This window comes from Equus quagga, chromosome 11 (assembly GCF_021613505.1).
Source record: "Equus quagga isolate Etosha38 chromosome 11, UCLA_HA_Equagga_1.0, whole genome shotgun sequence".
Classification (NCBI taxonomy): domain Eukaryota; kingdom Metazoa; phylum Chordata; class Mammalia; order Perissodactyla; family Equidae; genus Equus; species Equus quagga.
The window spans coordinates 24792179-24814108 of NC_060277.1; the positions used below are offsets into that span (position 1 = coordinate 24792179).

The window sequence follows — 21930 nt, forward strand, 5'->3', positions numbered from 1 at the left end:
GTACATATATATTACCACATTATCATGGGATATTAGTCAGCCGTGAGAAAGAAGGAAATTCTAATATTTGCAACAACATGGATGAAGCTAGAAGACTATGCTAAGTGAGATAAGCTAGACAGAGGAAGACAAATACTGTATGGTCTCACTTCTATGTGAAATCTAAAGAAAAAGAAAAGTCGAACTCATAGAAGCAGAGAGTAGAACAGTGGTTACCAGGAGTTGCGTGGTGGGGTGGGAGAAATGTGGAGATGTTGGCCAAAGGGCACGAATTTGCAGTTATATAGGATGAAGAAGTCTAGAGTTATAATGTACAGGCATGATGACTATACTTAATAATAGAGTATTGACAAGCTTATGGACCATTTGCTTTCATTATGACAAATAGTACAGGTTCTACTCATAGGCTTCCTACCTTGTAAAGAGGATAAAGTTGCTCCATGATCTTACTGTGCTGGCAAAACCTCTTCCACCTAAGCATGTGTAAATATTTACTCTGGGCCAGCTGAGTAATTCTCTCTGTATAATACTTTAACAATGAGAATAAAAATGAACACTTAGTATGCAATTATAACAGGAAGACTGAATTAAGTCTCAAGAATACTAACAATAGGAAACTCTGGTTGTTTTGGAAAGAATGATTTTTTCTATATGAAGATCATAAAATTAGGAAATCTGGATCATGATTCCATTTGAATTTAAATAAAGCAAGTAGGCATTTCTAAATCTATATGATCCATTGCCAATCCAACAGATTGTAGTTTCATTTATCAGTTAGTGAACAATTTTCGCAGTGACAAAAAACCCTGTAAAATTGTCTAAAGTTGAGCTTAAAATTTCTTAAAAACTGAAGTTATGAGTCTAAAATACAAAACACTTTACAGGTAAATTATAGCTTTTAACTTTAAATTTTATTTATACTTCAGAGTAGTTAAATAAGCCAACTCTTTTAAAATATTTTATTTCTGATAATAAAAATAATATTGGCTATGATGGAATAAGTAGGACCAGACTTACCCTTCCATCATAAACAACTAGAAAATAGGACAAAATACAGGAGACAACTGTTTTCTGACATGGGACAACAGACAATGCAGGACTGTGGTCCTTGAGAAAAAGGAAACAAATGAAATGAGCCCAACAATCACTTTGGTTTTCTGCCTAAAGAAGGCGGTTTCTGAACCATGGAGTAGGAAAGGGAATCCTAAGCAGAGCCCAATGGTCTCTCTGAATTAAGGAGAGAGAAATTAAAGTTTGAGAAGTCGAATAAACTGAAGTTTGCAGGGCAGAGTATTGGAGAGGAGGAAGTTATATAGACAAGGGGCTCCAGAAACCTGCAGAGAGACGCCTTTGAGTTCATTGCTGATTATTACCCCATACATACAGAGGGTGAAACTCCATGAGGCTGTGCAAAGAACACTGACTAGGAATTGTAAACTGAACAGTTCTCAGAGTTCATACGGGGCTAGGAGATGTTCAATTTCCAGTCAGACAGAATGAAGAGTCCTCAGTGAACACATGGGGCATTCACTGGAGATGTCACAATTTAGTAATAAGGATAAACTATCTCTAGAGTAAAGGTTACTCAAAACCTGCTCTAACAAAGCTTAAAACCAAGCCTTGAACGTATGAAGCTGATCTACAACTTATTTGCCTGCCAGAATAAAGTCCAACACTCTTCAAGGGAGTACAAACGAAATCATCATTCAATAATGTAAAATTGCAATGCCCAGTGTCAAAAGAAATTGCTAGACAGGCAAAGAAGCAGGAAAATATGACCCATAAACAGGAGAAAATTAATGAAGAGAAACAGACCCAGAAATGGCATCAGCGATGAAAATAGCAAAAAAGGACTTTAAAAAAGCATTATTAATATGCTCAGCATGTTCAAGGATTGAAAGAAAAAATGTGAACATAATAAGGAGAGAAATGAAAAACATCAAAAATACTCAAATAGAACTTGTAGAAATGAAAACTACAATATATGAAATAAAAATTTCATTGGATGGGACGAACAGCAGATTAGATAGTGCAGAAGAAAACATTAGTGAACTTGAAGATATCGTAATAGAAACTATATAAAATGAAGTACTGAGAAGAAAAAGACTGAAAAAAATTAATACAGCCTCAGTGACTTATGGAACACTATGAAGTGATTTAACACATGTGTAATTGGAGTCTCAGAAGGAGCGATGGACATAGAAAACATATCTGAAGAAATAATGGTGGGGCCAGCCTGGTGGCGCAGCAGTTAAGTTCACATGTTCCGCTTCGGTGGCCTGAGGTTCGCCGGTTCAGATCCCGGGTGTGGACATGGCACTGCTTGGCAAGCTATGCTGTGGTAGGCATCCCATGTATAAAGCAGAGGAAGATGGGCACAGATGTTAGCTGAGGGCCAGACTTCCTCAGCAAAAAGAAGAGGATTGACGGGAGATGTTAGCTCAGGGCTAATCTTTCTCAAAAAAAAAAAGAAAGAAAGAAAGAATGGTTGAAATTTTGTAAAAAATTGATGAAAATAATAAAATCACAATCCAAGAAGTTCCATCAACTCCAAGCAAGAAAAACACAAAGAAAACCTCATCATGGAACGTCACAATCAAATTGCTTCAAACCTTTGAGAGACAATCTTAAAAGCCACCAAAGAACAAAAGGACACATTGTGTTGGGAAATGGAAGCCAGAAGACAATGGAGCAACATTTTTAAAGTGATAAATGAGAAAAACTATCAACCTAGAATTCTATATTGAACAAAAATACCTTTCTAAAATGAAGGCAAATAAAGACTTTTTTCATAAAAACAAAGACTGAGAGAATTTGTCCCTGGCAGATCTGCACCACAAGAAATGTTAAAGTTCTTTAGGCAGAAGATAAATGATATCATATGGACATCGACTCTGCCAAGGTTTCTCAACCCCAGCACTGACATTGGTGGTGGGGGCTGTCCTGTGCGTTGGAGGATGCTTAGCAGCATTCCTGGCCTCTACTCGCTATATTACAGTGGCAACCTACTCCCATCCCCAAATTGTGACAACCAAACATGTCTCCAGACATTGCCAAATGTCCCCCATCTCCACCCTCCCCTTCTCTGCCATGAGAACCACTGATAATATATAAAAGAAAGAAGAGTGCCGGAAATGATAGTGAAAGAGAATCCTGGGTGAAGGTAATGACAAAAGTTTGACTTGCAAATAGAATCTCAATATCTTTTGTTTCTTTGTGATTCATTTATTAGTAATTACCGACTAGTTGCTAATGAACTAATTTGTGTGCATAGCGAGGATATAACTTATAACACCAGAGCAAAGAACAAAGAATTTTAAAAACCAAAACAATATATGCTTATTATAAAAAATTTAGAAAATCTATAAAAGTAAAAAGAGGAAATTCATTATCCTGCTATCCAAAGACTGATTGCTAACATTTTGGTCTATGTGACTCTTCTATGCATTACATGGCCATTATTATGATACCTACACACACACATATACACACTGGTTTTTGTTAACCGATGTTACACAAGAACATAATAATTCCTTATTCTAAAAAGTGTTTAATGGCAGAAGAAGATTCTATCAAGTATTACAGCATTTTTCTTAACTCCTTCTCCTATTGTTAGACATTTAGGCAATTTCATTTTTTTCACTTTTATTATAATGCACAATAATAATCTTTATGGAAAATCTTTTTTCCTCGTGTCGTGAGTTATTTTCTTGAAATTTCCAGAAATATCTCCCCAAGGTCAGCCAACAGCTTTTTAAGGACTGAGACAATCTTAGTCAATGTTGTATTGCCTCATAATACCAGCATAGGGACTAATTAGTAGAAACTTGGTCAATCGTTTAGCAACTGTAACCAAGCTGAACTTAAGTAGGGCATGGGTCTCTAACAAAGAAGAGTGTTTACACTAAACAAGTTCTGCAAACCACACATGTAGAGAAAATCCTACCAGAGGATATACCACAAAGCCAGCTTTGTTCATACATTTCTACTAAATTCCAGATCTGTCTTTCAAATTGCTTTTGCAATTTTTGACTCTTACCTGCAACAAAATCAAAGGTAAATTTTCAGCAGTGTACTCTCTTCTCAGGCAGCTCTCTAGCTCCCTCTGCAGGACATCTGCTTGAACAACAAGGGGCTTTGACTCGGCCACCTGAACCCCAGGCAACAGAGCAGGCAAGCAAAGGGGAAATAAGAGAATAAAATTACCAGTGTTTATGACAAAAACCGACATACGATTTCCTGACAGTTTTTACACAACACATTATGCTGTTATACCTAGGTTTCCAAATAACGATTTTTAAAGTCACAAATCAAGGATCTGTAAAGTTTAAAACATCATAAAAATCAGATCTCTCTGAAGAAGTAGTGACCTGCTCTGCTCCAGCAGTCAGCTGAGTACTGGGTTAGTTTGTTTTCATAACTATTGTCAATAACATCAACTGTTTGTTTGCAAGAATAAACTTTCCTGCTAAGAGTTTCCAACAAGTCAGCAAAATCTAATTTATTGTTGTATTGGAATTACCCACTCTCTTGCTCACCTGGAGAGTTCTCTTTAGAGCCAGTTCCCTCTCTCTTCTAAAGTAAGAGACGTCCTTTGGTATTTGAACAGAGCTGCAGAAAGGTATATGCAATAGAAGCTGTAATTATAGAAGCTGAAATACATCAGATTATAGATAGGCTCCGAGTCCTCCATAACTCTGCAACCGCTCATTTCTAAATAAGTATATCATACTATACTGGATTGCTGGGGGCTAGTAAAGGCCACATGCTTTCGTCTTAGTTGGAATCTCTCTTGTGTACACCTCATGTTTGCTAAACCTTTCCCTGGGCCAATTTTCCTTTCCTCCTCCCCACACAGTCATAGTCTTTCCGTCTATGCCTCTCTGTTTCTGACTCCAGAGTACAGGGAGAGACACAATGGTGAGGATTTTTCTTTCCCCTACCTGTGTTCCCTCCAGGAACCTCATTTTTAACAACTACTGTGCTCATCAGATCTCTATCTTACCCTAGTTGACCATGCAACCAGTATCTTTTAATTTAAACAAAATATTTTGATTTTTTGGTTCTTGCTCAATTATATGGGGGTGAAAATGACCCTTAAATATCAAACATGAAATACTTTGGAAATTATTTTAACCACTATTTCTGCATCAGAATAATTATTTATCTCTAGGAAAAACAGCAGAAGTGCCTGCTTCAGCAGCCTCGTGGACAGCTGTCCAAGCTCAGTCAAGAGGAAGCTATTTGCATCATGGGCTCTGACACCAGGAGGCACAAGCGGCCCTGCTGTGGGGCCCAGTGAGAGGGTGGGACCCTGGGTCAGGAAGAGGGGAGCTCTCCCCATGTGGTGTAAGATACACCCCAAGTCTTGGCAGCTTTGGGAACATCAGGGCACAGCAACCCTGGTGCAGACGTCACTTTCTTAAGAAGGGACTTTGCAAACGTTAGCAAGGTAGGCACAGCAGGTAATTCTGGAACACATGTGAGAAACTACCTCGAGGTTTGAGGGGGATTGGAGGCAGCAAACTTTAGGTTAATGTTGTTCATATGACCCTATCGGTCTCCATGGATAAGTTTTAAGGGAAGGTGAAGTAGAGCATTAGTTTGTATGCTTGCCAGCAGCTCCCCCAGTGGAGGCAGTGGTCCTGTGAAAAAAGCACCAGGCTGACAGTCAGGAGGTCCCTCAGCCACGTGAACATAAGCAATCCATTGAGCCATTTGTGTTGAATTCCCAATTGAAGTTGGAGAAAATGCCTCGCTTATCTCCTCACATCTTGGCTTTGGTGGAAAAAATGAGGCAATCTCTGAAAGGGCCTTGAGAGTAAAAGCATTAATAAATCAAAAGTATACTTTCTGTGATGACTAGGTACCCGAATCCTGGCTGCAGCCTCATAGAGGTAGAGAACCAGTAACCAACTAGAAAGGGGACAAGCTACTAACCAGGCAATTGGGAAACAGAAGAAATGCATCCCTTGCCTGCCCTCTTGTCTTCTAATTCTTTGGCATGCTGGGAAACTGGGAGGGTCCTGGCCTTAGAGCCCCAGCCCTCTCTTACTCAGATCATGTCTTTCCTGTCAGTTAACCTCAAAGTGTCTGTGAATGACCTAAAAGAGATTGGTGAATGTAAGTGGTGTGTACATCAAGCCACAAAAAAGGAGATTCACTCATTTGTTTGTCAACATTATTCATACAGCATACATTCATTCATTTATTCATTCAGCAAGTGTCTATGAAACACTTAACAACTACAAAGACCTGGGCTTATGGGGGTCAAATGACTAAGACCCAGTCATCCTCCAGATCTCAATAGATTCTTCAGTCTAGCGGGGAATGAGAATGCCAAGGTGATTACCAGGAGAGGACATTTTCCATTTTCCTTGGACTCCAGAACCTGGCAAGCAGAAGGCGCTCAATAAGTATTTGTTGGAGTAATAGATTCTTCTAGGTGCAGTGTTTAGTGGTTTGGGGGAGTAGAAAAATATAGGTATCCAGAGATTTCCCATCACTCTGTCCTAAAAGGGACTTCAGAAAGCCTTTCTTATCGCAATGTATGATGCCACTTGCCTGATGCGCTGATGTTTAAGTTGTAACAGTATCAACTCTTGATCTTTGCATGGTATTTCCTAATTTTCAAAGTGCTTTAACATGCATTATCTCAATTAATCTTTATAAGGTAGTCAAGATACATATTTTTAATCTCTTTTCAAATAAAGAAATGAAAGTTGAGAGAAATTATGACTTGCAAGATTCCATTATCCTTTCACTTTATCACACAATCCTTGCTTCATCACACAATCTTTGATTTGCTTCATACAGTCAAGGGCTTTAAACACCAAATTATAAAACACAGTGACCACTGGTTCTACAAAATTGTCTTTGGCGCAAGGTACTAACGCACATATTTCCTGCTGCTTCTCCTGATCTTCCATCCCCAGCCCCCACCGTGCACACTGTGTTTACTCAGCTACACAACCTAACAGGGTTCTTAAAACTGTTCCTCTTGATCAATTGTGGCAGTAACAGAAACAGAGGGATATGAAGGTCCTGGGTCCATAGACTTGACAGTTAAGGGCTGATCTGGCTACCCCGTTTCTCTAAAGGAATTTGATTGCTATCGTTGGCAGCATTTACCTACAGAATAGCTCCTAGCAGAACATCGTCTTGCAGAATTCATCAGCAGGTATCTAATATTATTTCACTTTTGAAATTTCTCATCAAAATCAAGGTCAAATTCAGGGCGGCCTGGTGGCGCAGCAGTTAAGTTCGCACGTTCCGCTTCTGGCAGCCGGCCCGGGGTTTGCCAGTTTGGATCCCGGGTGCAGACACGGCACCACTTGGCAAGCCATGCTGTGGTAGGCGTCCCACATATAAAGTAGAGGAAGATGGGCACGGATCTTAGCTCAGGGCCAGTCTTCCTCAGCAAAAAGAGGAGGATTGGCAGCAGATGTTAGCGCAGGGCTAATCTTCCTCAATAAATAAATAAACAAATAAATAAATAAAATTTTTAAAAATCAAGGTCAAATTCAATTAAAATACTATTGGAGGCAATGAGAACTCTTTTCACTGATTATGATTTTTATACATAATAGCTTCCGAAACTTTAAGACAATGGTATTTGTGAAATGCAAGAGCACTTTTCCATTTTCTTTGGCAGGACATTGCCCCTAAATGCCTTGACAATTCTAGAATATAGGAAAACCTAGGGACAGCAGTCAAGTCTGAGCTTGAGATAATGCCAATCGTCCTAATAAAAAGAAAGAGGGTGGATTGATGGAGATTATGGGGTGAGAGTGAGGGTTAAAAGCCCTGAAGACTCTGCCTTCTCACAGCCACCATTTACCTATAAGCTCGATGAGCTGTTCCCTGAAGAACCTCCTTTTCTTCTATCTCAGACTTCAGTTCAGTCAATCGCACAGCCAGTTCTTTCTCCAACAGCTGGACCCTTTCCGTGGAAGTGATCTTATAAATTTCATCCATGGTTTGTGTTTACTGTTTCTCTGTATCCTTGAAAAAGAAGAGCACAAAGCTTGTGGCTGATCCGTTGGTGACTATTACCCAGCGTATGAGACTTTGTCTATCTTTGTCCAAGAAATCATGTCAACTTTGTGGAAATGCATGCTTTTGCAATGTGAAGAAATAGCCAGACTAGACTGTTGTTGCTTGATGATTTAATTACCATTTAGTAAACAGTAGAGAAAACAAAGCTTAGAATCTCCACTGACCATATTTTTATTCAGCGCAGTTCACCTTCAGCAATGTCTCTGCTCCAGCTTTGACCGTGGGGGTTTATTAAATGGGAATGCATCCCCCTCGCCCAACACCTATAGTTTTCCTAAAGGCTACCGGGGATTACACACCAAATGTTATGAATGGCAGCTATTGTTGACATCTAGTATTGCTTCAACAGGAACAAACAATAGGTGTGTACAGGATCCCTCTACGTGACTAAGGATTTCTCCAGAAACCTTTCTGAAGGCATGAGCTTCTGACCAGGCTGGAGATGCTGTGGGTGGAGAGCCATCTAACCTGATCCTATCCATGCACTTTCGGCTTTGGAAGAAAATCATACTTATGCACTTGAACGTGTTTTCTTAATTTTGAACACATATTTACCGTACTGCTTTTACCATTAAATAAAATAGTTGATAACCCTCCCCCATCCCACCCAGTTCACAGCCTGTCAAAAAATTCAACACAATTGTTTCCTAAGTACTTACTGTCAATATTCTAATTAACAACACAGATTAACTGCATGACCCAGAATGGAACCCATGAATTTCAGGAGATTCAGTAGATGATGTGTGTCCTGATGATGCTACTGCTGCCCTTACCCGTCCTGGACAAGTAGGGGTGCAGTCACTCTTAGGCCGCATTAAAGAGGTTTAAAATATTTAAACCTTCCTTTTTTTTTCCTTTGATATTTCTAAGATTTTCATATTTTCCTTTCATTTTCTCAAGTTAATCCGCTGCCATCTCAACAAATAATTAAGCTGCAGAGATGCTTTGTGTGGAGGCTTCCTCTGGGAGACTATTTATTCTTTTTATAAATATTAAAAATGGAAATGAGCACCCATGTTCGGTCTAGGTTGCAAACGTGCGGAGTAATAAATCTGTCATGTTTGGCACACTGCTGGAGCTCAATAACACGCACTGTTGTTGTTCTTAGCAAAAGTAAAATGTTGTTATGAAAAATATTTGCCACTTGGCAGTGTCCTTTCAACTTAGGCAAACAGTTAAACAGCTGCCTTAACAGCTGCTTTCCAACTGGCAGCCAAGAGCAGCAGCAACATAAATTGGCTGATTCTTTTCCGAAGGGATGGACGTTCTGCCTTCATTTCCTGGTTAGTTTCAACACTTCACAGTTCAGAAATGAGAACATTTAATCCTGCACCATTTAGCTTGCTACAGTCAAGTACAGTATTCACAAAATTAGCATAAGGAGGGGTCAGTTTTTGACAACTGTCCATGAAATGGATCCAACCCAGAGGAATCCATGCCTGCGGAGCACACATGTCTAGCGTTAAAGAGACAAACGGCTATTTATTTTGGGAGAGAGGATAGGGTGGGCTTCATTCATTGAGCATCTACTCTGTGACAGGCAGGCATCGGGTCCTCATTTAAAGTCCCAGAAAAGAGATTCTCGAGAATTGCTTCAATAGTGTTTTTTTTAAAAAAAGTACATTTAATTAACTATTGATGGCAAACATCTTTTATTATGTGTTTAAAAAGTGGTAAAATCTAAGCTCTGTGAGAAAGATTAAGATTAGTTTGAGCAGAGTTTGAGGGTGTTCAATGGGTGGTTAAAGCAGGCTTCAGTGGGGTTAAAGCAGGCATGTTTAGAAAAGAAACATTGTGTAACTTTAGACTGTGCTAGAAAAATGTATAATGCATGTCAAAAACTTCAAAGTTATTACTAAAAGAATAGAAATGCAACCTAGAGCTTCCCAAACAAGTGGGGTGGGAGGTAGGACTAGGTCTTTTAAATCCAAAAGAAGGCAGGAAAAGAGAAAAAACAAGGAGAACAAAAAGAAGTAAGTTCAAAAATGGCAGGAATTATAATAAATGCAAACGGACTGAGCCCATACAGCAAAACAAATGAATCAGCACAGCTTTGAGCATTTTAAAAGCCCCTTAAATTTGGTAATGTGATGTGTACCAAAATAAAACAATGATTTTTATTCTAGCAAATACCAGAATTTAAACAGATAAGCAAGCTGGCCCCACATCACCACATTGTGGGGCAATTCGATCTTCTTCATGAAGAGTTGCACAGATAGATACTCTGTAATTTCCCTGGGTAAACATTTTGATGCTTCGTCATCTTTGATCATCAAAATGTTCTTTCTGTTTGCAAATGAGATTTCTCCTATTTTACATTACACGCCATCTTCTGGATCAGTAGGGTAAGGTTAAGCTGTTTTAACAAGAAGACAGTCATCAATGGCTTAAAGAACAAAATTGTTTAAGTGTGTTTAATGTAACAGTGCTGATGTGGATGTTCCAGGGGAATGAAGCAGCTCTGTTCCTCGCAGGCATTCAAGGACCCAGGTTCCTTCCAAGTGAGCTTCACCATACCCTAGGCATTGTTCAGACAGACGCATTAGGGTTCTCTTCAGTGTGGCTATAGATCGTGACTTTTGGTTGGGTGAGGAGATACAGAAGATAGACACATTTGATGGCCTGAATGGAATAACCTGCTTCTACTTCTTGTTTACTGAGAGTCCGGTTTTTTTCTTGAATGGATATTGAACTGTGTCAAATGCTTTTTCTACATCTATTGAGATAATCATGTAGTTTACCTCATTTGTTTGTTAATGTGGTGAATTTCACAGATTTTTGATTGTTAATCCAAAACTGCTTTCTTGGAATAAACCCCACTTAGGTATGATTTTTTATCTTTTTTTAAAGAAAAGTGGGCTCGATTTGCATTTATGTTCATAAGAGAAAATGGCCTGTCATTTTCTTACAGTGCTCCTGTCAAGTTTTGGTATCAAGATTATAATGCCCCCTGAAAAACAGTTGTTAAGTGTTCCTTTCTACTCTATTTTCTGAAAAAGTTTAGGATTGGTATTGTTTCTCCCTTAAATGTTTGGAATAATTCACTTAAGAAATATCTCAGCCTGAATTTTTCTTTATGGGAGAGTTTTAAAATTACATTCAATTATATTGAATCTGTAATTTATATTTATTTTTATATATTTATAAATATTTATAAATTTATATTTATATTTCTATAAATAGAAAATAATTCATATTTTCTATTTATTCTTGTGTTCATTTTAATAATTCTTTTTCCTGAGGAAGATTTGCATTGAACTAACATCTGTTGCCAATTTTCTTCTTTTTGCTAAGGAAGATTTGTCCTGAGCTAATATCTGTTGTGAATCTTCCTCTTTTTGTATGTGAGCCACCACCAGAGCATGGCCATTGATGAGTGGTGTAGGTCCATGCCCAGGAACCGAACCCAGGCTGCCAAAGTGGAGCACACTGAACTTAACCACTGGGCCACCAGGGCTGGCCCTTAATAAATTTTTTTAAAAGGACATTTCATCTAAGTAGACAATTTTTTTGGTATAAGGTAATTCATAACATCCTTTTACATTTTTAACAGCTTTGTTGAGATGTAATTAACACACCATACAATTAACTCACTGAAAGTATACAATTCAACGATTTTTAATATTCACAGTTGTGCAAGAATCACCACAATCCATTTTAGAACATTTTCATCACCTGAAAAAAGAAAAAGAAAAAGAAAGCCCATATCCCTTAGCAGTCACTCCCCAGTTTTCTCTAAGCCATCCCACCCCTAGTAATTGGTAACCACTAATCTACTTTCTATCTCTATAGATTTGCCCATTTTGGAAATTTCATATAAATGAAATCATGCAATATGTGGTCTTCTGTGACTGGCTTCTTTTATTTCCCATGATGTTTTCAAGGTTCATCCATGTTTTGGTATGTATCATTATATCATTCCTTTCTATGGCTGAATGATATTTCATTGTATGTTTATACCACATTTTGTTTAGTGGTTCATCAGTTGATGGAAATTTGGCTTTTTTCCACTTTTTGGCTATCATGAATAATGCTGCTATGAACATTCATGTAAAAGTTTTTGCTAGTCTGTTTTCCAAAGCAGCTGTACCATTTTATATTCCCACCTTCAATGTAAGAGAGTTCCAATTTCCCCACATCCTTGTCAACCTTTGTTATCTGGTCTTCTTTTTTTTTCAGTTTAGCCATCCTTATGGATGTGAAGTGGTATCTCATTCTGGTTTTGATTTGCATTTCCCTAATGGCTAATGATGTTGAGCATCTTCTCATATGCTTACTGGTAATTTGTATATCTTCCTTGTAGAAATGTCTGTTCTCCATTGTTTGCCCATTTTCTAATTGAGTTTTTAATTTTTTTATTGATGAGATGTGAGTTCTTTATATATTCTAGATATATTCCCTTATCAGATACATGATTTGCAAATATTTTCTCTAATTCTCTGTGTCACCTTTTCACTTTGTTGAAGTTATTTGAAGCCTTTTATCTTTTTGATGTCTATAGGATGTGTAGTGCTGTCTCCTTTTACATTCCTGATATTGATAATTTGCTCTTCTCCTTCCAGATCTTCTGAGATGGATGTTTACATCAATAATTTTTAACCTCTCTTCTAATGTTTGCATTTAAAGCTATAAATTTCTTTCTAAGCATTGTTTTAGCTGCATTACCATTTTGGATATTATGTTTTATTTCTCACTTAAATATTTTCTAATTTGCATTGTGATTTCTTCTTTGACCTGTAAGTTATTTAGAAATGGTTCTGTTTTTCTGTTATTAATTTCTAGTGTGATTCCACTGTGGCCTGAGAATGTACTCTGCATGATTTCAATTTGTTTTAATGTTTTTTGTTTTTTTTTAAAGATTGGCACCTGAGCTAACATCTGTTGCCAATCTTCTTTTTTCTTCTTCTTCTCCCCAAAGCCCCCACCCCACCAGTACATGGTTGTATATCCTAGTTGCAGGTCCTTCTAGTTGTGCTATGTGGGACGCCACCTCAGCATGGCCTAATGAGTGGTGCTAGATCTGCGCCCAGGATCCGAACCAGCGAAACACAGGGCTGCCAAAGCGGAGAGTGCGAACTCAACCACTTGGCCACGGGGCCAGCCCCTTGTGAAAATATTTTAAGCTTGCTTTATGGTCCAACATGGTCTATTTTGGTAAATGTTCCATAAACACTTGAAAAGAATACATATTCTGTTGTTGGGAATACTGTTCTATATGGGTCGATTAGATCAAGTTGGTTCATAACGTTGTTCAAAGCTTTTATATCTTTACTGATTCTTTTGTCTGATTTTTATGAGATATTGAGATAGGTATATTAAAATCTTTGACAATGATTATGGATTTGTCTATTTCTCCTCTTAATTCTGACATTTTAGTTTTATATATTTGAAGCTGTATTATTGGCTGCATACAAACAGGATTGTAAGTTTTTTCATTGAATTGAACCTTTCATCATTATGACGTGTCCCTCTTCATCTCTAGTAATACTTCTTAAAGTCAAATTTTTGTATTAGTAATACAGTCATGCAAGCTTTTTTTTTTTTTTTTTGCTGAGGAAGATTTTCCCTGAGCTAACATCCATGCTAATCTTCCTCTATTTTGTATGTGGGTCACTGCCACAACCTGGCTGCCGACAAGTGGTGTAGGTCCACACTGGGGAACTGACCCCAGGCTGCCAAAGTGGAGCATGCTGAACTTAACCACCAGGCCATGGGGCTGGCCCCAAGCTTTTTTATTTTGAGGATTAGAGTTTATATGGTGTATCTTTTTAATCCTTTTAAATTATCTGTGTCTTTTTTGTCTCTTGAGTCCAGTCTGAGAATCTTTGTCTTTTAATTGGGGCATTCAGTTCATTTACATTTAATGTGATTACTGTTATAGTTGGGTTTAAATGCACAATCTTACTACATATTTTATTCATTTTATTTATTTTCCTATTTGTGCCATCTATTCTTTGTTTCTTTATTCCTCCTCTCCTTCATTACTTTGGATTAATCAAGTATTTTTATTATTCTGTTTTACCTCTTCTATTAGGTATTTAATTATACCTGTTTGTTTTCTTTTGGTAGTTCTCTAGAGTAGTGGTTCTCAACTTTAGTGTGCATCAGAATCACATAGAGGACTTGCTCAAACATAGGTTTCTTGGCCCAACCTCCAAAGGTGCTGACTTAGTAGGTCTGGAGGAGGCTGGAGAATTTTTGCTTCTAACAAATTCCCAGATGATGCTTATGCTGCTAGTCAAAGGACCACACTTTGATAAGCACTCCTCTAGATTACAATAAGCGTCTTTGACTTATTACAGCCTACCTTAAACTAGTATTTTTTTAACGACTGTCCAAAGAATAAAAACCTTACAATGATTAAAGTCCACTTCCCTCCTTCCTACAACTCATGCAACTGATTTTTACTGTACTTCTTCATATAAACTCCACAATACATTTTATTTTTTCTGCTTTGAAAGTCAACTAAAGGTTTTTACCCACATATTTATCTTTTCTGCTGCTCTTCTTTCCTGAAGAGCCATGCTTCCAGTTGGGTTCATTTTCGTTTAGCCTGAAAAACTTCCTTTAGTATTTTTTATAGTGAGGGTCTGCTGCTGATGAATTCTCTCAGCTTTTATTTGTCTGAATAAGTCTTTAGTTTACTAGGATTTCTAAAGGATATTTTAATCAGGTATAAAATTGACAGTTTTTTTTCTTTCAGCACTTTAAATGTCTTTTAATTGTCTTTTGGCTTCCACAATTTCAGTCAGAAAATCAGTCATCTGTCTTCCTGTTGCTTTTTTAGAAAGTGATGTCTTGTTTTCTCTTGCTGCTTTTAAGATTTTATCTCTGTTTTTCAGCAGTTCAGCTATGATATACTTTTGGTTTCCTTTGTATATATCCTTGCTGTGTATTGGGGTTCACTGAGCTTCCTCAATGTTTGGGCTGATGTCTGTCATCAATTTTGGGAATATCTTGACTTTTTATCATTTCAAATATGGCATCTGACCCATACTCTTTCATTTTTATCGTTCTGTGACTCTAATTAAACGTATGTTTGATTGCTTGACTGTATTCCACATGTGTCTTATACTTGGTTTTATTCTTTCCATTCTTTTAGTCTCTGTGCTTCTTTGGATATTTTTCTATTTATCTGTCCCCAAGTCCACTAACTCTACTTTTTGCTCAGTCTAAGATACCGTTAAAACTATCCAATGAATTCTCAATTTTAGCTATTGTATTTTTAAACTCTATAACGCATATTTTATTATTTTTATAGATTCCATTTCTGGCAAAATTATTCACCATTTTGTCCATCTTTTTCTCTGCTTCCTTGCACATATATATGATAATTATTTTAAAGTCCTTGTCTGCTAATTTCAACATCTGGACCATCTATGGGTCTGTTTTCACTATGTGTGTTTTGTCTTATCCCTCACATTTCCCTGCCCATTCTCGAGTCTTATAATTTATCATATGCTATATTTGGTATAAAAAAGAACCAACGGGACTGGTAATGATGTTATTTTCCTTCTTAAATTTTCTCCCTTTCTTCTGTGGGATACATAACTTGAAGGACTGATCACCTCAATCCCATCAGGAATTGACTCGATTAGGGCTGAACTCTGGTTTTAGCTAGACTCTCTACCTCTTCTTTGTCCTTTTTCCTCAGGTGTGGCCCACTTGGACTTTTGATTGATAGCTTTCAGCCCTTAAACACTATATGAGATTCAGTTCTGCCCTGTAGAGGTTTTAATTTAGCTCATTAGCCTCCTGCCTCATGCAGCTCCAAAATCTGGAAAAATGTCTTGAGAAGGAAATTGGCCAGGTGTTTCATGCTGGTTTCCTGTCTCTGGTGGGATTTTGTATGCTGAGCACTGTGCACAGACTTTACTCTGCCTTTGCAATCCAGCTTCTTTCTTGGGTATGGCCTTCTGAGGCTTTTGATTGACAGCTGAGCTTTTCTCTTTCTTCTCATCCCTGAAATTCTGTCCTTCGAAGGTTTTGAGCTTAATCTCCCATCACCAAGTTCAATATCTGGCAAAAACTTGAGAGAAAGATCTGTCATCTGTTTGATGCAGTCCCTCTCTCGAGCAGTAATTCATCTCCTAAGCACCACAAGACTGCTGGTTTTATTGTGCCTTTCTGGACCAGTTCTCTAGTCTCTCTTATACTCCAGCATTCAGCAAATATCCAGTGGTATAGTCCAGACTTCAAATCTGTCATGCCTGCATCCACAACCTTCAAAAACTCATCTGCTTCTCTTTGTCCCTGTAGAGTCCCTATGCCAAAAACAGAGTCACTGTGACCAGAATTGGCAAATGCTCTAAGGAATAAAACAGCCAGGATTGTCAACTCACCCAGCAGGGCTCTTCCCTTTCTGGAATTTTTTTTCTTCTAGTCTTTGTTGTGTTTATAACTTTTCAGTGACTTTAAACATATGACTTTGTAATTTATCTGTTTTAGTGGGAGCATCACCTTTCTATTAAATCTTGCCTGAAGTAAAAGTCTTGATACTTACTTGAGAAGTACTACATACAATGTACTCTGATATTTTCCACTCTCTTTCATTAAAAACAAATTCCTGGTCACAACCCACTCTTAATCAATGTCAGGATCCACTATGAATCACAACCCACATTTTGAGAAAAACTGGTCTCATAGATCTTTGGGAAAAACCAAGGTGTTTGGCTGTTTGGAAAAGGCTTATCTAAGGGATATGGATTATATGAAACTCAATCCTTTTAGTATCATACAAATTCTTTTTTGTTTGTTTTTATTGAAGAAGATTAGCCCTGAGCTAACTCCTGCCAATCCTCCTCTTTTTTTTTTTTTTTTTCTGAGGAAGACTGGCCCTGAGCTAACATCCATGCCTATCCTCCTCTACTTTATATGTGGGACGCCTACCACAGCATGGTGTGCCAAGCCGTTCCATGTCCACACATGGGATCCAAACCAGCAAACCCCAGCCACTGAAGCGGAACGTGCTCACTTAACCGCTGCGTCACCGGGCCGGCCCCAAAGTATTATACAAATTCTTGAAGTGTGGAATTCTGCCTCTATTCTTCCTTGAGGTCTGACAAAGTCAGCTTTTGCATCCAATTTAACTTCTCACTGAGATGAGTTGGCAAATTTAATTTTATTCTACCCCTTCTCTCCAGTCTTCTTTGTCACACAAAATGAAATTTTCATGATTTGTCTTAGTCAGTCGTATTATAACCCCATAAATTCTAAGTTTCTATTATTTTGTCCACAAAGATATGACAATTTCTTTCAAGAAAAAATAAAAAATATCCCTGTTCTCCAAATTACCTCCCTCAAACTTTGGTTTTTCCTCCTGGATTGGTATGTCTTTCACCATAAGTAATAATAAACTACCTCAGTATTTGTTCATGGAAGGATTTTTAACTAGCAAGGACCAAAAGCAGCATGTGTGGAAGCAAAACTGACATATTGCTTTGCTGCCGTTATCAGTAAGTGTGTACATCATAATCGGAAAATGAAACAACTTGCACCGTGAGAGAATTAAAACAAGCAAACAAAACCAGAGTCACTGCGCCTAGTTTACTGTCCCAAAAGAATCCTTAAGTTTTATTTATGTCACTGACTCTCTGATAAAAGCTACTTTATCACCAACTTTTGCAATGTCAATAGCTGAAGATTTATGATAAACTTTGTGTCTGAGAAGCATGTGAGAAAATTACTATCTTTTCTACCATGAACAGATTACTTGGTAATTTTTTCCCTCCTCTTTTGTATTTTTCACTTGATGAACCAGTTCTTCTAAAACTTGGAGTTTCTTGCGAACTTTTCTTGGAACTAAACCTTTCTTTTCTAAATGGTTTGTCTCATTATTCCTTTGACCATTCTATCGATCCTATCAAGATTTTACGTATTTATTTCCCAGAGGTGTGTTTCTCACCTGCCAGAGCCAAGTAAACTGCATTGTCCATTAAGAGAAACTCAACCGCCCTTTGAGGTGTATCTTTTTCCAGTCCCAGGGTGAATCTCCTATGGCAATAAGGTTCTAATCTAGTTGATTCTATTTCTTTTCTTACTCTTTAGGTTTGTGTTTCTAGGTTTTCGTTTTCTGATTAAGTCTGGTTTTCATGCTGGTTCTGATTTGTACACACTTATTTCTCCTTTGGTAGCAGCAACATTGAAAATATAGTTTTTAATGGTCTGTTGGTTTTTGTGCGGTAACAAAAAGTTATCTGATTGTATTTTATGTTTGTCTTGAGGATTCTGTTATCTCTTTTCATCTGAGATACATCTTTCCTTTGCCTCTGGGTCTTGAGACAGTGGTTTAGTCAAACTGACAACTGGCTTCTCTCCTAGGTTGGGAAGTTGCTCATATCACTCCCCATAGTACTGATTTATTTTATTGTTGTCTGACCTTTGACAAAAACTCTAAGTTGTTTTTTACGTTGCGTGCCATTCTGAGTTCAAATCAATTAAAAAAGAAATATTCCTGTGCCCACTGGAATGGAGAGCAGACACTGGAGATCTGGAGATGCTACCATTAGCTGATAAATTTTTCATACTTTGATTACATTTGATCCATTTGTGGCTAATGATATAAAACTAAGGTTGTTGGTTCCTTTTGTGTATTTTTAAAAAGCCTTTTTTCCTCTTCAAAAAAGAAGGCATAGCTTTTTACCACGGTCTGTTTACAATTATAAACTTTCTCTGAAGCCAACTTTCACCCTCCCTCAGGACATTATGGGAGATTAATGAGTCAGAAAAGTTGTCATTTGAACACACCATATAGGGATCTCTAATTCCAACAGATTTGCCATCCAAGAAAACAAAATATACACCATGAATAAAATTTTAAATTGTTTTTACGTGGTTTTAGAGAAAAGGGTAGAGACTTTAAAGAAGGTTTTGCTTGGTTTTTATAACCATTCTACAAATGAGCCCGAATTTGTGATGGAATGAGAACAATTACTTTTGGCTTGCCTGGAACTTCATGATGCCTGCAAGAAATCCAAAAAGGTCTAGGTGCATAACTTTTACTCTCTCTCCTTTCAAAAGAAAATAGGAAAGCATAAATACACAAATGAGCCAGGTAAAGACGTGAGAAAGAGCTCAGTGTCCAAAAATAAGGTTTAATAAACCTAAAGTTGTGTCCCCAGCTCAACCCACAATCTGACTGGACAAGTACTATAAAAACAGCATATACACAAAGTGGGAGAATTCCAGCTATAAACTCTCCAGAGTTCCTGTCACAGCTTTCCCAGAAGACTAATATGATTCATCTGGTAAGTGAGGTATATATTTTCTGAGCACCTTTGCCTATTTCTGAAGCAGTGGTCATCAGCCGGGGGTAATCGTGATCCTTTTCTGCCCTGGGGACACTTGGTAATATCTAGAGACATTATTGGTTGTCACAGTTGTGTGTGGGGGGGATGCTGTTGGCACCTAGTGAGTAGAGGCCAGGGATCCTAACCATCCTACAATGCACAGGAGAGCCTTCCCAGACAAAAATTCTCTGCTCAAGGGGCCGGCCATTGGCCGAGTGGTTAAGTTTGTTCACTTTGCTACGCCGGCCCAGGGTTTCACCGGTTTGGATCCTGGGCACGGACATGGCACCGCTCTCAGGCCACGTTGAGGCGGCGTCCCACATGCCACAACTAGAAGGACCTGCAACTAAGATATACAACTATGTACGAGGGGGATTTGGGGAGATAAAGCAGAAAAAAAAAAAGAAGATTGGCAGCAGTTGTTAGTTCAGGTGCCAATCTTAAAAAAAAAAAAAAATCTGCTCAAAATGTCAATAGTGCCGAGGTTGAGAAACCCTGCTCTGATGAAAACTTAACTAGATTATAAAGTCTCTTAAACTTAATTGAACTCCTTTTTTGATTGGCTTATAGAAACTGTTAAACACTTTTATAAATTTAAAATAAGAGAACTCAAGAATTTTTAGAAAAAGAAGAAAATATTGAACTTTCATTGCTTTAAGTCTGCTGGTTCTTAAAGAAAAATTTCTCTTAATGAAGCCTATATGCAGAAGAAAAACAACTTTTAGCTATGAATTTTTAAGTTAATAGCCTTGTTTACAAGTTGACAGGTAACAAAATGCAAATTGATAGCCAAGAGAAAAATATAAAGAAAGCTTTAGTATTTTTAAACAAAATTTGAAGAGCTCTGGAATACTGAGTATGAAAAATAAAAACGTTCAAGTAATTATATTCCTAATCAAGGTGAATCCTTGGACAAATTAGACTAGTTTAATAATGCTGCTTTCAAATAGCTAAGTGTCTCCTTCCTGATTTTGTTACAATGTGAATTTAAATGTAGCATACCATTCTAACCTATGCAAGACTTGAGTTTGTTTTTTCATGGGAAGCTTAACTAGTTAAAACTTTATAGAAATGTTTCTAATTCCTAAACTAATATTAAATTGAGTTAGCCATTTAATTAATAATCTTTGAATATAAATTATAATATCTAAGCAAGTCATTTACAGAGAATGAAATAAATACTAGGTCAACAAACATAATTTGACATACCCTTGGCTTTTATTTTTATGCATTGTAAGTGACCATCAATTAATAGGTTGAAAGGATTTATATGAAAAACGGAGATATGTTGGTATATATGTTTTTTTTTAAAGAAATGTAAAAGAATATTTGTGTGGCTGTCAAGAGGTATTTATGCAAAATAATGAATTTTTATTTTTCTATCATGGGAAAAGATGTCTTAAAGTAAAATTGTCTGGATGTGCCAGAATGTGAAAGAAAATATTAAAAGACAAATTTCAGGGTGTACAACAGGTTCTAGAAGATATGAGGGGAAATGGACTTCATCTTGGTTTATAAAATCTGCAAATAATAAATTTGAAAGAAGCATAAAAATGTATTAACTCATTTTATAAAGTTCTAGATGAATTTATTCATAAGATGGAAAAAGACTTGTGAATTCTAATCTATAAAATATGGATGGCATCCAAAAAGAATAAAAGTAGAATTTGGATTTCCTTTCTGTTGAATTGACTCTGAACAAAAAGCATTTAAAAGGTATTTAGTGCCCAAATAGCAGAGACTTCTTATATGGCCAAAATACTCTTGGAAGTCTAGCATTTTGTGCTTTTGTCATAGCCTTGAACTATTTTTTTTTTTAAAGATTATATTTTTTCCTTTTTCTCCCCAAAGCCCCCCAGTACATAGTTGTATATTCTTCGTTGTGGGTCCTTCTAGTTGTGGCATGTGAGATGCTGCCTCAGCGTGGTTTGATGAGCAGTGCCATGTCCGCGCCCAGGGTTCAAACCAACGAAACACTGGGCCGCCTGCAGCGGAGTGCACGAACGTAACCACTGGGCCATGGGGCCAGCCCTGATAGCCTTGAACTATTTTTTAAAAATTTTTATTTATTTATTTTTTAAGGAAGATTAGCCCTCAGCTAACATCTGCTGCCAATCCTCCTCTTTTTGCTGAGGAAGACTGGCCCTGAACTAACATCTGTGCCCATCTTCCTCTACTTTGAACTATTTTTTTTTTTAACAAAAGTTCCTCATCTTTGAAAAAGTTCCTAATTAATATCATTGCTTGATGCCTAGTTTATTTTAAATATTCCCTGTAACCTTTTTTCTTTAGTCACTTACTCATATCTTTTCTCCTCTGATAACATTTTTGATATTGCATTTCTCAAATTCAGCCCCCAAATTCAGAATAATGAAATGTTACTATGGTCTTCTACATCAAAATTGTTTTTGGGGTCTCCCAAACAGCTGCTAGGCAGCTACAAAGGTTTGTTCATTTATCCTATAAAAGGAGAGATGCTAAAAATAATTAGATATGTTTGGTATACTCTAGACTTTTTATTAGCTCAAAACTACTGTAAAAGTCATCTTGCTTACCATGTCCTCAATATGAAAAGAACTTGCAA

At 37.3% G+C, this 21930-nt stretch overlaps 1 protein-coding gene across 5 annotated transcripts in view; it reads right to left on the reverse strand.

Annotated features, from left to right (window-relative positions):
• The window catches only part of LOC124247491 (uncharacterized), a 166431-nt gene that overhangs the window by 134678 nt on the left and 9823 nt on the right, over positions 1-21930 (reverse strand). For 4 of the 5 annotated variants that reach the window (XM_046676826.1, XM_046676827.1, XM_046676824.1 and 1 more), the window contains exons 2-5: positions 7841-8004; positions 4539-4611; positions 4040-4150; positions 416-529 (exon numbers count right to left, since the gene is read on the reverse strand). In XM_046676826.1, the coding sequence (XP_046532782.1) occupies positions 416-529; positions 4040-4150; positions 4539-4611; positions 7841-7977 (435 nt within the window). In that variant the 5' untranslated portion in view covers positions 7978-8004. The remainder of the gene's footprint in view (positions 1-415; positions 530-4039; positions 4151-4538; positions 4612-7840; positions 8005-21930) is intronic. The other variant, XM_046676825.1, reaches the window with a different exon arrangement.